This window comes from Gymnodraco acuticeps, unplaced genomic scaffold (assembly GCF_902827175.1).
Source record: "Gymnodraco acuticeps unplaced genomic scaffold, fGymAcu1.1, whole genome shotgun sequence".
Lineage (NCBI taxonomy): Eukaryota > Metazoa > Chordata > Actinopteri > Perciformes > Bathydraconidae > Gymnodraco > Gymnodraco acuticeps.
The window spans coordinates 1506077-1521719 of NW_022990981.1; the positions used below are offsets into that span (position 1 = coordinate 1506077).

General features: G+C 41.0%; 1 protein-coding gene across 3 annotated transcripts in view; it reads right to left on the minus strand.

Annotated features, from left to right (window-relative positions):
- The window catches only part of btbd8 (BTB domain containing 8), a 38403-nt gene extending 23247 nt beyond the window's left edge, over nucleotides 1-15156 (minus strand). The window contains exons 1-6 of one of the 3 annotated variants that reach the window (XM_034235620.1): nucleotides 15018-15156; nucleotides 14053-14171; nucleotides 9949-10128; nucleotides 6775-6893; nucleotides 3534-3648; nucleotides 2185-2274 (exon numbers count right to left, since the gene is read on the minus strand). In XM_034235620.1, the coding sequence (XP_034091511.1) occupies nucleotides 2185-2274; nucleotides 3534-3648; nucleotides 6775-6893; nucleotides 9949-10128; nucleotides 14053-14156 (608 nt within the window). In that variant the 5' untranslated portion in view covers nucleotides 14157-14171; nucleotides 15018-15156. Of the gene's footprint in view, nucleotides 1-2184; nucleotides 2275-3533; nucleotides 3649-6774; nucleotides 6894-9948; nucleotides 10129-14052; nucleotides 14172-14988 lie in introns of all 3 variants that reach the window. The other 2 variants (XM_034235623.1, XM_034235622.1) reach the window with 2 other exon arrangements.
- Between the last annotated feature and the right edge of the window lie 487 nt (nucleotides 15157-15643).

The window sequence follows — 15643 nt, forward strand, 5'->3', positions numbered from 1 at the left end:
GTGGTTTCTATGCAACGCGGAGTGTTGCGTTCATGGTCTGTACTAGTGTAGGAATTTGGCCACGGGAGGCTGGGCCACTCAGGAGTTGGTTCTGGGCCGCATCTGGCCCGCGGGCCGCCATTTGAATAGGCCTTCATTATAGTATTACTCACCAATACGTTTGATTATTTGTACACAAAATCCATGCTCCTTTGTTTCCTCAAAAATAGTTAAATTACTCTGTTGTTCAGATTATCTGAGTGTTTCAGTTCCAAGTCCTGTTCAATCGCCATGGAGGTTAATGCTGAAAGTCCAGTTTGTCCAGTCATATTTCTGGCAAAAAACATTGTGGAGCTCCGTTTCCCTGCGCACTTGTTAATTAGGCTGTAGATCCACTCGAGTTTCCCAAAAACGTTTCCAAAGCACCGTTGCTTGTAAGTGTCCAGCTGTGCTTTGGTGTCTCGATGCTGCCAACTCAAGTTTGCAAACCCTCTATGGCTCCAAACACCAAGTCGGTCAGTTGCCAATATCAGGCATTCCTAGCAGTACAGTTTGCTGTGCTCCTCGGAGGCTGTGAGCCAAGGTACTGCTGAAGTTAGTGAAATGAAAGTGGTGGTCAAACCCTTTCACAGGCTGCGACAGGCTTGCTAGCTTCAACCAAATAAATTCCTCTTCCACTTGCAGGAATTGTGGATTGAAAAAACAGCTTTAAAATCGAATGGGAAATATTTTACCTTGTGCAGGTTGCTAAGGTCGGTACAGATGCGGTTTGCCAGCAGGTCACTACTGGTAGCTAGCTACACATGCTAGTGTTTGCTAGCGCTGACAATCCAATCAAAGGCTGTGAAAAGGCAGAGGTCATCATACACCTGCTAGATTGCCCCGATGACACCAACTTTAAATCTGATTGGTCAATGCAACCATTTCATTGCCATTTGTTTTAAGCTACAAGTGCCCGCACTGTTGATTCTGAAGGCCTCAAGGCAGATTTATTTGACCTAGCAACACATTCTGACTTAAATGTGATTGGATAAAAGCTCCAACATTAACAACCATTACTGGACGCAGCGCAACCGATCGTAACACAGAAAAAAGCTTTATAATGAAGAGTAGATAGATAGATCATAGAGAATAGACTGTGAGAAATAATTGAATACATGTTAATGAAAAAACTATATTAAAACGTTAGTCAAGGATTCTGATCGTGTTTAGGCCAGCAGTGAAGGCCTTTCTGTCCCCGACGGCCCACCACTGGGTATTAATACATGGTCAGTGTATTACCCACAGTAAATGGCAAAGGACACGCTCCCTTTTAGGAGAAACTGACAGGAGTACCAGCAGGAAGCTTAGCAATTTACTGTAAGGACGGGGCAGCGGCATTCAGGTGGCCAAAATGGTACCCGAATGAGTGCCACAACCTATTGTAGATACTGTATTACAATGACTATGGATTAATATCCCATACAACCCAACTACATAGAATCCAAACTATTCCTTAAACATAAAGAATTGTACCAAAGTGTAGCCTATTTATTTTCTTTGTGACTTCATGCACAAAGTTTAGATTTCTGTCTATACTGCAAACACAACTGAGAATGCTGTGAACAGAATCCATATATCATGCAGCACTCAATACTCGTGACTGCAGCCCGAGGGACACTTTATAGGTTCCCCCCCCCACACGTCAACGCCGCAGCTCTCCATTCTGACCGACACGTCTTCCCCCGTTAACCTCAGATCAGTGATGCTGAGGCGAGCGGCACCTCTCTCCCCGGAGGAAAAATGGGCTTCATTTGCCTTTCCCCGCTCTGAAAGAGGCTGTGTGGGGGGGTTAGGGGCCAGTGGTGGGGGAGGCCCGTCAGCAGGCAGTGGATGAGAAGACATTGATGTGCCTCACAGAGGACAATGAAACAAACGTAGCTCGGTAGATATCTGAGCGAGCCATTTCAGATTCCACTGGCAGTGGGTTGTTGTGTGTATATGTGTGAGTGTGTAAGTGTGGGTATATATGGAGTTAAAACAAGGCATTGTGAGTGAAACCCCATACTGTACAAAGCCACCTCTGTTGCTAGGCCTGAATAATTAATGCAGCATATGCAGTAATTCAACTGTGTTGTTCAGGAATAAAATGTGGAATTGTCAGAGCAGGAGCAGAGGTGTATTATTGATCCGTGTGACCTGCTGCAGGATGATGCTGAGTCTTACCCTTGCAGAGTGATGCACTGTCTGGAGCTCTCCATCCAGCTCCCGCTCAACATGGCTCGAAAATACTGGGAGCGCGCACACAGGATTGCCCTAGAAACCCAGTAAAGCAGGCAGTTGCAAGTCAGATCAACCCACCACTTTAATATTTGACATGTCATCTGGCAGGCGTGCATATACTTAAACAACAACAGAACAAAACATGTGTTTTATAGTCTCTGGAGATTCTCTTATTCTCGCTTCCTCTGAAGATTGTGCTGTCACAAATATGGAAATAACCTGTTTATATTGCTGACTTAGCTCAAATGAAGGATGAGGCTAGTGATTTTCTAAATCCCATGAAGAGACCACAACCAACCATGAATTATGAATTAGTGTGCTAAATATCAGCCACATTATTGGGTGCACTTGTTCAACTGCTCTTTTAGGCAAATATCTGCTCAGCCAATCATGTGATAGTAACTCAAGACATTTAGTCAGTTACACAAGAACCTTGTTGAAGGCAGAGGTCAGAGGAGAATGGCCAACCCGGAAATGAGTCTGCATTTTTAGCAATAACGGTTCAATTGTCTCAAAGTCAATGTGTTTTTTGATTAAGTCTTTAAATGTCTGAAGGTGGTTAAAAAAAAGCTGAAGAGATCTACCTTTTTTGCTCTAGGACATAAAACACACCAGCAAAAACACACAGGTGAAAGCCTGAAGGTCATAACAATGGCGGTTGCTAACAAGTGACTTTATCAGACAACTAAACATCATCACACCAAACATTAGCCACATTTAGCTTTGCGTGGTTTTCAGTTTCACCTTACATTAGCTTTTAACTTATGGCTATTGCATTTCCGCTTTAAAAATTAATAATATAATGGAGATTATCCTGCTGAACAAAACGTGGAAGTATCATAAACGTGTGTTTGACATAGATCCTATTTTCTGCAATATTCTGAAGACCAATAGAAAAATCCAATTGCTTTTGTTGAGGGAACCCTTGCGATGCTAACTTTCGTGTCGGCCTACACAAATATGTTATCACTGCATAAATCTATTGTCTGTGGTCTAAACACCACAGCCTACCTGAGTATTTTTGCAGACCATCCCTATATGACACACAGTTTACCCATCTTCCAATAGATGGGAGAAACCTGTCTCCATGGTTACCAGCAGTTTCTACAACCTCTGCGTCACAAAATGACTACCCACCACTGCTCCACACTGCCAATGTGCGACCTCTGAAGTGTTTTCTCACTGACTGTACTGAGCTGAACATCTTACAGGACCCATATGATATTATTCTTAAGAAAAACAATGTTTTTGAATTCCAGATGTATGAATAAGATAAGTGGGAGCAGCTCTACCTGTGGCAAGAGAAGACCTGCTCTGCTACTTGGATGGTGATGTCACACTGCTCACCCCGCTGGTATAGATCCAGCAAGTCAGCTCCGAGGCCCGAGGCTGGCTCCAGAACAGCGTCTGGAGTAAAGAGGGATAATGAGGAAGGGCGGGAGGGAGAGTGACGAAGAGCGAGGCTCAGAGTGTGAGACGTGCATATTTGTGTTTGTGGAACAGCAGAGTTATCTACCATTAAACCCTTTTACTCAGGGGTCTCCAAACATTTTTCACTGAAAGCCACATACAGAAAAAAAGGGTTGGGCCCCTCACTAGAGGTGAGGTATATTGCCTCATAAGTTAAGTTATAAGTTAGCTAAATCAATCAAATGTAGGTCAATTATTTTCTTGATAATTGAATGCTTAAAGAAGAAAAAGATGACATTACACCCAAGTGTTGGCAGCTCATTCCTTAAAACAATGAGTTGTATATATATATATATTGTATATATATATATATATATAGAAGCCTCATATATATATATATATATATATATATTACAAGGAATCATTCTGTACATTTTCATTGTTATGCGGATGATACTCAACTATATTTATCAATCAAGCCTGATGAAATTAATCATCTAAATAAAATTCAAGACTGCCTTAAGGACTTAAAAACGTGGATGACCTTAAACTTTTTGATGTTAAACACGACCAAAACTGAAGTTATTGTACTTGGCCCGAAGAATCTACGAAACAAATTATCTAAGGATATATTAACCATGGATGGCATTAATTTGGCCTCCAGTGAGACTGTAAGGAATCTTGGTGTTATATTTGATCAGGATTTATCCTTTAACGCCCACATAAAATCAATTTCAAGGTCCAGCCTACTTCCATCTACGTAACATTGCAAAAATCAGGCATATCTTGCCTCAAAACGATGCAGAGAAACTAGTCCATGCATTTGTTACTTCAAGGCTGGATTATTGTAACTCTTTATTATCAGGGTGTACCAAGAAGTCAGTCAAGTCGCTTCAGCTGATTCAAAATGCTGCGGCTCGTGTACTAACCAGAGTTAGGAAAAGGGACCACATTACTCCTGTTCTGGCTGCCTTACACTGGCTCCCTATAGAACACAGGATATCATTCAAAATTCTTCTTCTCGCCTACAAAGCCCTTAATGGGCAGGCGCCATCTTACCTTAAAGAACTCATTATACCCTACTGTCCTACTAGGGCATTGCGTTCCAAGAATGCAGGGTTGTTGGTTGTTCCTAGAGTTTCTAAAAGTACAATGAGAGCCAGAGCCTTTTCTTATCAAGCTCCACATTTGTGGAATCAGCTTCCAGTTTGTGTTCGGGCGGCAGACACTAGGGGTGTTGAAAATAATAGTTTCTACGATGCATTGCGATGCGGACGTGGACGATTCGGTCTCGATGCAGTGACGGAAGATAATCGGTTATAGCGTAGTAACGTTGCTTCCTGATTTTCCGGCCGCGGCTTTACTATAACGTTTTTTTTTTCTGTCACTTTAATATCAAATCGGTCGGTGACGCATTATTCACTTAATCACTGAGATATAATGAAGCTAATTTAATCTCATACATTCATGGGATTTATGTAACAGTAAGACAGAGAATGTAAGTGTGCACCCACATGCACTATTTTTGTTTGTATATGCTGTTGTAAATACTCCTGTTGTCTGCTATGTTCAGACTTAAGTCCTGTGTGTGATGCCACATTCAGGACATTCAGTGTCCTTTTTTTAACAGAAGACCGTTGCTAGAAGCTGCAGCTAGACTGCAGAAGCATTATTGTTTTGTTTTTGAGGATGGAACAATTTCACACACAGAGGCTAGACCTATACAATTCATTTATTTTGGTTTATAAATGAATGTCAAGACATTTATGTTATTGATTTCTGAAGCACTTTCTAAATAATAAAAAGAGGGTTCATATGTATTTACTGCATGTATGCATTGATGAAAAATAAGCCATGTGCAGTAATATAGAAAATTGAGGATGCAACGCATTGGTATGAATCGTGATGCATCGGGATATCGAATTGAATCGAATCGTTGACAGGATAATCGTAATCGAATCGTGAGACCAGTGAAGATGCACAGCCCTAGCAGACACCCTATCCGTTTTTAAGAGTGCGCTTAAGACCTTCCTTTTTGATAAAGCTTATAGTTAGGGCTGATTAGATTCAGCCCCTAGTTTTGCTGATATAGGCTTAGTTTGTCGGGGGACATCTTACTTCTTCCTTCTCTCTGTCTATACCTGTGTACTCTCATGTTCCGATTAACCCAGCTTCCCCAAATGTCTTTCTTTTTGGTGTCTATATACGCCGGGATCCGGAGTCATGGATGATCCTGCGGTCCTGTGTCCTGGATCGCGAGCCCTGGATCTTGAGTCGTGGCTGTGGTCCTGGATCATAGGTCCTGGATGGATATCCTCGTGGATTCATCTTCCTATTATACACACATGCATTTCCAAACATTTGGAATACCTATGTTGCAAATGTATTATCTTTTCAATTTACACACGGCATCTATTGCACGTCTGTCCGTCCTGGGAGAGGGATCCCTCCTCTGTTGCTCTCCCTGAGGTTTCTCCCATGTTCCCCTTTAAACTGTGGGTTTTCTCTGGAAGTTTTTCCTTGTACGATGTGAGGGTCTAAGGACAGAGGGTGTCGTATTGTCAAACTGATATTCTGTACAAACTGTGAAGTCCACTGAGACAAATGTAACATTTGTGATATTGGGCTATATAAATAAACATTGATTGATTGATATATATCGATAAGCCGAAATAGGAAGAGTATATTTAAGCTTGTTATGCAAATAGGTTATTGGGCTTTTTTATCAACTAAGACTTGTTAGAAAATGTTTTCAACTTGAATTGACTGAATGTATTTGAAAATTGGGCTTTACATACTTAAGAAGTACAATGTGTGGGCCATATTCCATTATACTTTTAGAATTAGTTGTGGGCTAAAAATGGACCATGGGCCGCAGTTGGCCACTGGGCCGTAGTTTGGACACCTCTGCCTTGACTTATAACACAGCAAATTGTGACGTTAAAAAGTATCTGTGTGACGGCCATGCTGAAATGAGCAGTTACGACAACAGGAATCCAAATGGGATTATCTCTTAAATGGATTATGGCTGAGATAACATGATGTTTAGAAGGGGGATGGGGACAGGGGGGGGCTAATAGTTCACATAACCTACAATAACCCTCTATAGAGAAGCATGTATACCTGAGTCAGAGGAACCACGCAGGTCTGGTGGGTCAGGAGCAGTGCTTTCTGGCACTGAGTCATCCATGTCTGGGATTATTTCAGCCGAGTGCATGCTCTGGTGTGCCGTGTACACGCACCTGCAGGGGGAAACTCCAAAGGTTAATTAACACAAGACCTTTCACGCTAAATAACAATCTCATTTGATACATTGTGACTGTAGTGACAAAGTATGCAGGGCATACATTTTCACTGCAAAGGCTTTTCTTTTTTTGTCAGTGAAGCATTTTATAAAGTGGCTCGGAACCTGATAAAGTCACTAACAGTCTGTTATAGTACATGTGCCCTGAGTGCTTTGTAATCTGCTGTGGCAGCCTGGCTTGGTCTGACAAGTGTGTTAAGCAAGCGAGTGAGTTGTGATAATGCAACCCAGGCTTTAAAGTGCAGACAATAAAAAACATTCCTGGGTTTAAGTCTGACCATTGATGCACGTCATTCCTCATCTCTCTTTCATCCGTAACAATATTCTTTTTGATGTAATGCTAAAAAGCCTAGAAGATGAGTGCAAACACTTTACAGTCTCCGGCAACCTGCCAACTTTCATGCCGACAGCTCCCTGATGACCCTCTACTACAAATCCTACACTGAAACATGTTTCATCATCATTATTTATTTTATTATCTATGGTCTTTGTATATCAAATCCAAGCTTGCACTAGCTAAAACAGTAATGATGATGGTCCAGCAGAGTAGCCGGCCTGTTCTATATAGCCCTCAGCTGGTAAACAGGGGAAATTCTATCTTGACAGATGGCACCTACCATCTTACCTGCGTGTTATATCCCTACACTCTGGCACGTGTTTCAGATCCCCTTAGTCGTGACAAACAGATACAAACATCATCCTCTTCGTGCTGCTCATACTTATGTTACTGTGGATCTCTGATAATGTTGCTGCTGGACAACTTGGTTCCATGTGTTTTTTAACACTCACTCATACTACTGCACTAACTATTTTAGCTTGTTTGTAGTTGTAGTGCTGCTATCCCTTCAATTTGTATTTTTGTTTTATGTTGCACGCTATTTCATTGAAACAATGCCGTTTTGTTAACTTAATGATTTTTGCTTCTTTCTTGTACACCACACTTTTATTAAATCCACAGTGACCATGTCATAGAAACTGTTGATAACGTGTTTTTTTCTCCAGATAACTGATAAATGTCAAAACGTTTTTCAGCATAAGTACATGTAGAGTAGACTGCTTGATTTGTCCACCTAACCGTCTAAAACTGCTCTGGTTGGTATGGCAGTTTTAAATATAATTCAAGAAGGCAATGGCTAAAAAGGTCAACACCATCAGCAAAATTAGTTGCTCAAACAATTAACTTATTATCAAAATAATTGATTAATTTGTGATTGACTAAACTCATTCATATTGAATCTTTTGAATAGGATGCCTATTCATGCCAAAAAACCTCCATCTTATGGTAACCTGAATGCAGGGATGTTTTTTTTACTATGTATTATAAAAGCTTGAAACTAATTTTAGACCTCATGGTAGTGTAGCGAAACAAGGACGACTCTTTCTTCTAGCCCTAATTATAAACTGCTAATGATACCCAGACTCACATCAGTGGATCAAACCACTGCAAAGCCTTGATGGAAATAACTACACTAGAATGATTATAAACCCTCAAACACCTTGGGATGTGTGTGTCTCAGCACTGAAACTAAAATGTGACATGCAATTTATTATTGAACAGCTGCAGCATTTGCTATGCAGCAGATTCTTATCCTGCAGATTACAGATGGTGTGCTTGACGCCCTCTGCTGGACAGTTTGTGAGTATGTATCACTAAGAGAAAAAGATGTCTCCTAACGTCCCCTAGAAAGCACATTGATAAAGGCACAACCCCCCCCCCCCACAAAAGGTTTTTGTTTTTGAGATACCCTTAGCCGAGGTAAAACCAGATTTATTGTCTAGTTTTTTTAAATGGATGCCTGTTTTAATCTCGTCTGGTCTTCAACCTTCCTAAATTCTCCCACACCACACCGCTCCCTTCACTGGAGTGGCTTCCAGTAACTGCTAGAGTCCACTTCAAGACAATGGTACTAGCGTACCATGCTGTGAATGGATCTGGCCCTTCCTACATCCAGGACATGGTTAAACCGTACACCCCAGCGCGTGCACTCCGCTCTGCATCAACCAAACAGCTCGTTGCGCCCTCGCTGCGAGGGGGACCCAAGTTCCCATCAGCAAAAACACGTGGGTTTGCTGTCCTGGCTCCAAGATGGTGGAATGAGCTCCCCATTGACATCAGGACGGCAGATAGCTTACACACCTTCCGGCGCAGACTGAAAACTCATCTCTTTCGACTCCACTTCGAGCGATAGAATTATTAACAAAGCACTTATATACTAATAAAGGACTGGCTTATCTAAAGCCAGTTGAGTAGCACTTGAAATGTTTTTGCTCTATGAAGCCTGATGTACTTATATGATTCTGTTTTCTTCAAGGTTGTATTTTGTTGGTCGAATGTACTTATTGTAAGTCGCTTTGGATAAAAGCGTCAGCTAAATGCAATGTAATGTAAATGATTTTACTGCAACATTATTATTTTTGGTTGTTGTTTGGAAACCTCCCATGACCAAAAATAATACAAATGTAGTCTTCTCCACCCATAGGTTCTACCGCTCGATTGGCTGCACTGGTTAGCTGTTAGGGGTTTATGACTGCAGAGGGTGAGACCTACATGTATGGAAAGATAACAGTCTCTGGTACTCATATTTGTTTCTGTGATTGGATTTGTATTTCCTATTTTGTTTCCCTCTATAATTCACGTGTTTTAAAGTGTATATTACAGTGATGGAAATAGGTATTGATGAATCATTGCTTTATTGTATGTGTTGCCTCTATGTAAACATTGATTTGGTGACATTATGATCATTATTAGAATGTTCAGAGATACACACGATCCCCCCTTGGAGAAGACTACATTTTCACTCTTTTCGATTGGGGGAAGGTTCCAAACCTCAACCAAGAAAAATAGTTAAGATATTTGTATATTACAATCCATTTCAAAAACGACGTATATTAAAGTATTGAAATAACATGGTTGGTCTACCTCGGGTAGGGGTATCTCAACTTAAGAGGCCTTAGCGACATAAATAGAAGCTGTAATTATAAATCTGGCCTACCTGAGGAAATCTTTTAACCCGGACAGCTCATATCCAGACAGATAGATGTTGGTGGGATCTTTGTGGGCCTGGCCCTGCAGGACATGAGGAGCTCTGGCCAACAGGACGGCTCTGTGGGCCTGCAGAGAGCCGGCCCCGGCATACAGAGAGACATCTGCCTCCAGCTCCTCCTGCAGCAGTCTGGTGAAAGGATTTACAACACTTTAGCACACGCAGAACCATCACAATTCTCCTGTTCTAACTGTATTTAAAACATGCACACTATCAATGTGTCTGAGTAACTATCGATTAAAAAAAGTAATACAAAACACAAACAAGAAAAACTTTGGTTTTAACCCTGTTGGCCACATGTAAAAACAATTATTACATTTTAAAGCAAACATAGTTGAGTTTAGTTTATTTTGGTCGCTTTTAACTAATTCAACTTAAATACACATTTATTAAAAAAACAACAACAACAATACGTTTTCAATAATCAAGACTTTGATTATGTCAAAAAAAAATGCTCCCATTCATACAAGACAGGTTAACAGAACATGACAGATTTTAAAGGTGAAACCAGTATTTACAACTTTGACCAGATAGTACAGACATTAAAATGATATGAATAATAATAAAAGCAATGACAAAACTTCTATTGTCCCCATGCCCGACCACAGAGCCCTGCTGTTATTGTCCGTAGGGACTCAGGTCCTAAATAAGTGGTAAAGGGACAAACGTTATAAAACTGAAACGGTTCATCTCTTAAATAAAAGCAGAGTGCTTCAAGAGAAATGAACTCTAACACACTACTCATCCACTGTGTGACATTTAGGGATTCTTCTGACACCCACTTTAATAACATGCACCGTCTAGCACCAAAGAGGGGGGTTTTGATGAGTTTTAATCGATTTGGAGGGATATTCATCTCTGCCTAAAATGCACGATGCAGGAGAGATGTTTATTGTTTTACCAATTGTCAATGTCATTCATTTCTTTAAGAAGAAGAAGATTAACCTTTATTGTTCCCCCTAGGGGAAATGCAGCTTTCACTTTGTTTTTATAAACACACACACACTACAAGTATATAGGTACATATTTTACGAGCCACAGTACAAATACACACATGGTGAACACATAAACATGCATTTTGGAGAGGCAGCGGGTCGGTTGGGGGTTTGGTGCCTTGCTCAAGGGGACCTCAGCAGGGCCCAGGAGGTGCACTTGCACCTCTCCAGCTACCAGTCCACCGTGTTTTTTTTTGGTCCGATCGGGACGTGAACCGGAGACCCCTTCGGTCCCCAGGCCAAGTCCCTACAGACTGAGCCACTACATACACATTCTAATAAACAGAGAACATTATGTGCCTTCTATTATTTTGCACACATTACAAAATATGATAAATCTGAGTTCATGTTATTGTGTCTTACTGGGGTAATATGTAATCAATGGTTGATGTTACATTGAAGTTCCTTTGCTCTTTGTTCTTTAGTTTTATATTAGTTAATCATCCTATTACTATTTTTTTTTTTAAAAACTGTTTAAAGTTTATTACACGTTGTATTTCTTTTACAAAACTAACCTATTTTGTTGAGTTTTTTTAAAACAAGTAAATTCCTTGTAGTTCAATCGGACTCACGCTGAACTTTCTTTTGAAGATTTGTTTCTCTATACATGAACAGTAATGAACAAGTAAGGCCTTCTTAACTAACCAACCTCTAAAATCTCTGAGGTTCAAAGAGTACTCTGATGGCCTATTTTTCCCTATCAAACGAACACAGCAGAGTCCTGACTCTGAGGCAGTGCCTTTCTTCTTCACCATCCTTATCTCTCCTCGCGCCTCAACGACTGATCTGTGTGACCCAGGAATCCTCAGCTAAAGACCGAGAGTGCGGTATGTACAAGTTCCACCATGAAACTATGTCCATAACTGTAACCGTCTGATTAAATCTGCCCAAAGTGATGAACCACTAGAGCAACAAGGACATCTACATCAGATACAACCCAATGACCTGCACAGATCATTTTTTCTCATGGGTGAACTTTACTGTAACTTTGCAGCTTGCCAAGATGTATAGTCTTATTATCTGAGACCTTTCTATAGTTCTCTCAAGGGCTCCTGACCATGGAAAGAGTAGTCCTTAACTTAAGGGCCAATTATTAGCTTGCATCAACAGTTTTCAACCAGACTTTGTGGTCTTCCTCAGTAGATGTTTACTTTTCTTCAAAACAATAACTTGTACTTTGTTATGCTTTTATTTCTATGGTATGTTTAAGATTACATTTTCAAAGGCTTTAATTTAACATGCAAAATAGCTACGTCATTGTTAATCTGAAGATTTTCATTGCAAAACTACGCTGTAGCCATTGTGTGTATTCAAATGAATGCCTAAAATAGTAGGACAATATTATAATATTATTACATTTAAAGCTTAATAAGATAAGTAAAGGTCATTTTAAAAAGTAAAAGTAATTTCCAGGAAACTTTCCTCCAAGGTAAACTTAGAGGTGAAGTTAAAGGTTAATTCAATATTGTACATAAAGACTGGGGACTCATAGGAGACAAAAAAAGGATGGTCAAATTGCATGCATTAGTAGAGGCCAGGATATTCTGCCTTTTTGTTGCATGCTCTTTAAACAGGGATGCAAACACAGGTATGGTGTAAAAAAGAGAGAACTATTCGAAGCAGAAAAGAAACAGCGTCATATACCATCTGACAAAGGCCTGTGCTATAATTAGGGATGGGTATCGTTTGAAATGTATCGATTCCGGTTCTGCTTATCGATTCCCCGTTTCGATTCCAAAATTATAAAAGAAAGAGGTCAAATGTTTAGATAACAAAAATATCTTTATTTTTTTAAGCTTTAACTGACATTTTTACAAATAAAAAAGATACATGCAATACAGATGTATTGCACAATAGCTGTGCTTTATTTTAACTGAGCTATGCCTGTGGCAAGCTATTAACAGGCATTACACTGTGCCTTGTCTTTTTCTTTTTTAGTGTAGTGGAGCCTCACTTTAGAGCGTTTACCGCGACCCATCTTTGGTGTTATGAAGTGACTGAGCTCGTGAACTGTCTACGGGAGGGCGTGGGGAGCCTCGCTGCGGGGCAACTGTGGACCTCTGTCGCCTGTCGCCGCAACTTACATGATGCCGTTTAAAAAATGAAGGGCGGTGCCGACCGTCAGCGTACCGAGCCGGCCGTCAACGGCCCGCTGACGACCGGCCGTTCTGTGATTCTCCAGAACACACAGATGGCCAGTCCGCCCTTACCCTGGCTGTAGAAGCAGACGGACCCGGTGGAATACAGGGTCTACCGCGTTTAGGAACCGTTAAGCAGAACCGAAATTTTGTATGGGTACCCGGCATTTTCTTATCGGTTCTCATCTGGAACCGAGTTTCGGTTCCCAACCCTAGCTATAATGCTTCAATTAACTGGCTATTCTTTATAATATACTCAGATCAACAGGAGACAGAGATGTTAAGTTATAAATTAAGGGTTTATATTATTATTTACAGCAGGGGTGGGGAACCTTTTTCCTCTCTCATCCTAAAAAAGGTTGGAGACCCCTGCATGAGAGCGTAAAAACTGTAACTATAAGTATCTGAGATAAATATGTGTACTGAAACAAATACCAATAACTGTATTGCATTGTTTTCTTATGCGCAATTACTTCATAGTCTTTGTCTTTTTCGTCCTGCATTTATTGTGCCCCCCTCAGAAAATAACTGGCCCCCCCCAGTCAAATTGGTCTAGAACCGCCACTGTGACTGCACCAAGGTTATTTTTCTAACTTTATAAGCTCCTCTTGGGCCAAAGAGGATACATTAAAACAGTTTTAATAACTGAGTACTTCTCTCTTTGACAAGTTAGTTGAAGTTAATGAATACATTTGCTGAACTGCCTCTTTAAATGTGGTCTTTGAGTTGAGATTTGTTTGTAAAACTATTGTTTTACATACTTGTTTTAAATGACAGCAGCATTGATCCCTTTTCCTGACCCTACCTTCCTGACGAGCCTTTAAAAGAAGTTGCAGGCGCGGCAAGCTTTTTGTTATTGACATTTGCCATTGATCCAAGATTACACCCCGTTCAGTGCATAGTACTGTCACATGTCTTACCTGTCAAGGTCTGCAGATAATGCAGCTGATAAACATATTTTCAGCTGCTCTTTGTGTTTGCGCTCTTTGGCCTGGAACTCCCTGGCAGCCTCTGTGGTGATCATGATTCATCAGGTTCTCTGAGATAGAGGCAAGAGATTTTAGTCAGTTCATTTATACAGGACATTTCATGCCAAGGCATACATTCAATGAGCTAAAAACATTGTATAAGAACACATACTATTAAAAGTAATTGGGCTACATAAAACCCCAGTTGCATGCTGGGAAAGAAACGTAAGAATATATTTGGCCAAGTGAGACAGGTCTTTGAAAAAAGAGACACAGTAGCATATCACTTGAATCCGACAAGCCAAATAAAATGCAATGTAATGCTTTAATACTGTTTCAATCATATGATGCCAGCTTCACCTGACATGCTCTCTGTCAGTCTGCAACACCTTCACACACCACACACTATTACCAGCACTGTAACCCATAGAGGCGCTGCTGCTTGTCAATATGAAGAACATCTATTAAAAAGGACGGTAGCGATGACCTCGACAACCCAAAACAAATTCACCGCGTCCAAGGATATTATTCAACCTTAACGTAATTAGAACATCGACAAATATAGCTTTGAACAGAAAACCGGCTTTACTCAGCTTCCTTACGAGAAAACACCACTGATAACACCAATGATAACCAGTATCTCTCTTCTTTTTACATTTGTTTCAATAATTTAACCACACTCGGCTAAACCCCACACAAATATCTATTCTTACACGTGCACTTGATGTTTCTCTGCCCGACACGGCCTGTGCTGTTAGCCGAATAACATTACTCTCATGTCTCTCTCATTGCTAGCATGCTCGCGCTAGCTAACATGGGCTACCGTTAGTTATCTTCCTTAAACCATGAATGTCTGCTGACCAAAATAAACCGACACAAATGAGTTACCGCCGTCTGTTCGTATGAGGTTCGGTTACCAGCTCAAGCATCTTCATTAACGTGTCGTCGGCTGACCCACTGACCGATGTTGTTGACATCACCGCTGCACGCTGCTCTACTCCCCACCCATCGCCCTCCAGAGCACGGCTCGCAATTCGGAGGAGTGGCCAAGTCGTCACAGCCCGGAAGCTGCGGCACATGCGCAGTGCAAACAAGGAAGGTGCCGTGTCCTCAGATGATGCTTTCAGGTTCTGTGCCTAACCTCGAAATTCTAACACTTTACAATTAAACTCTTCTGGTCCCTTGTGTTTTTATTTTCATATCTCAGAGTAAGACCTCGCCTCACACTTTATTGTTGCATCCGGGTAGCAATTAGATCTGAACCCACCCATAGTCCAATTGTTTGAAGTTTGAAATATGTAAATGTTTTTGAATGTAATGAATATTTTTTGGAACAAGATACTGGGTGTTTCTCAATGTCGAGGACACTTCCTTGGTAGGACATGTCTTCCGAGTCACTTCCTTCAGAAGCGAGGCAAGAATCCTTCCTAGCCTCGGAAAACGAAGAATGGTGGAACAGGCTAACAGGTGTGCAGGTGTGCGTCATATGCGAGGTCCCGCCTTAAATGGAGCGCGATTTCCGCCTAAGATTTGGGAAATTGGT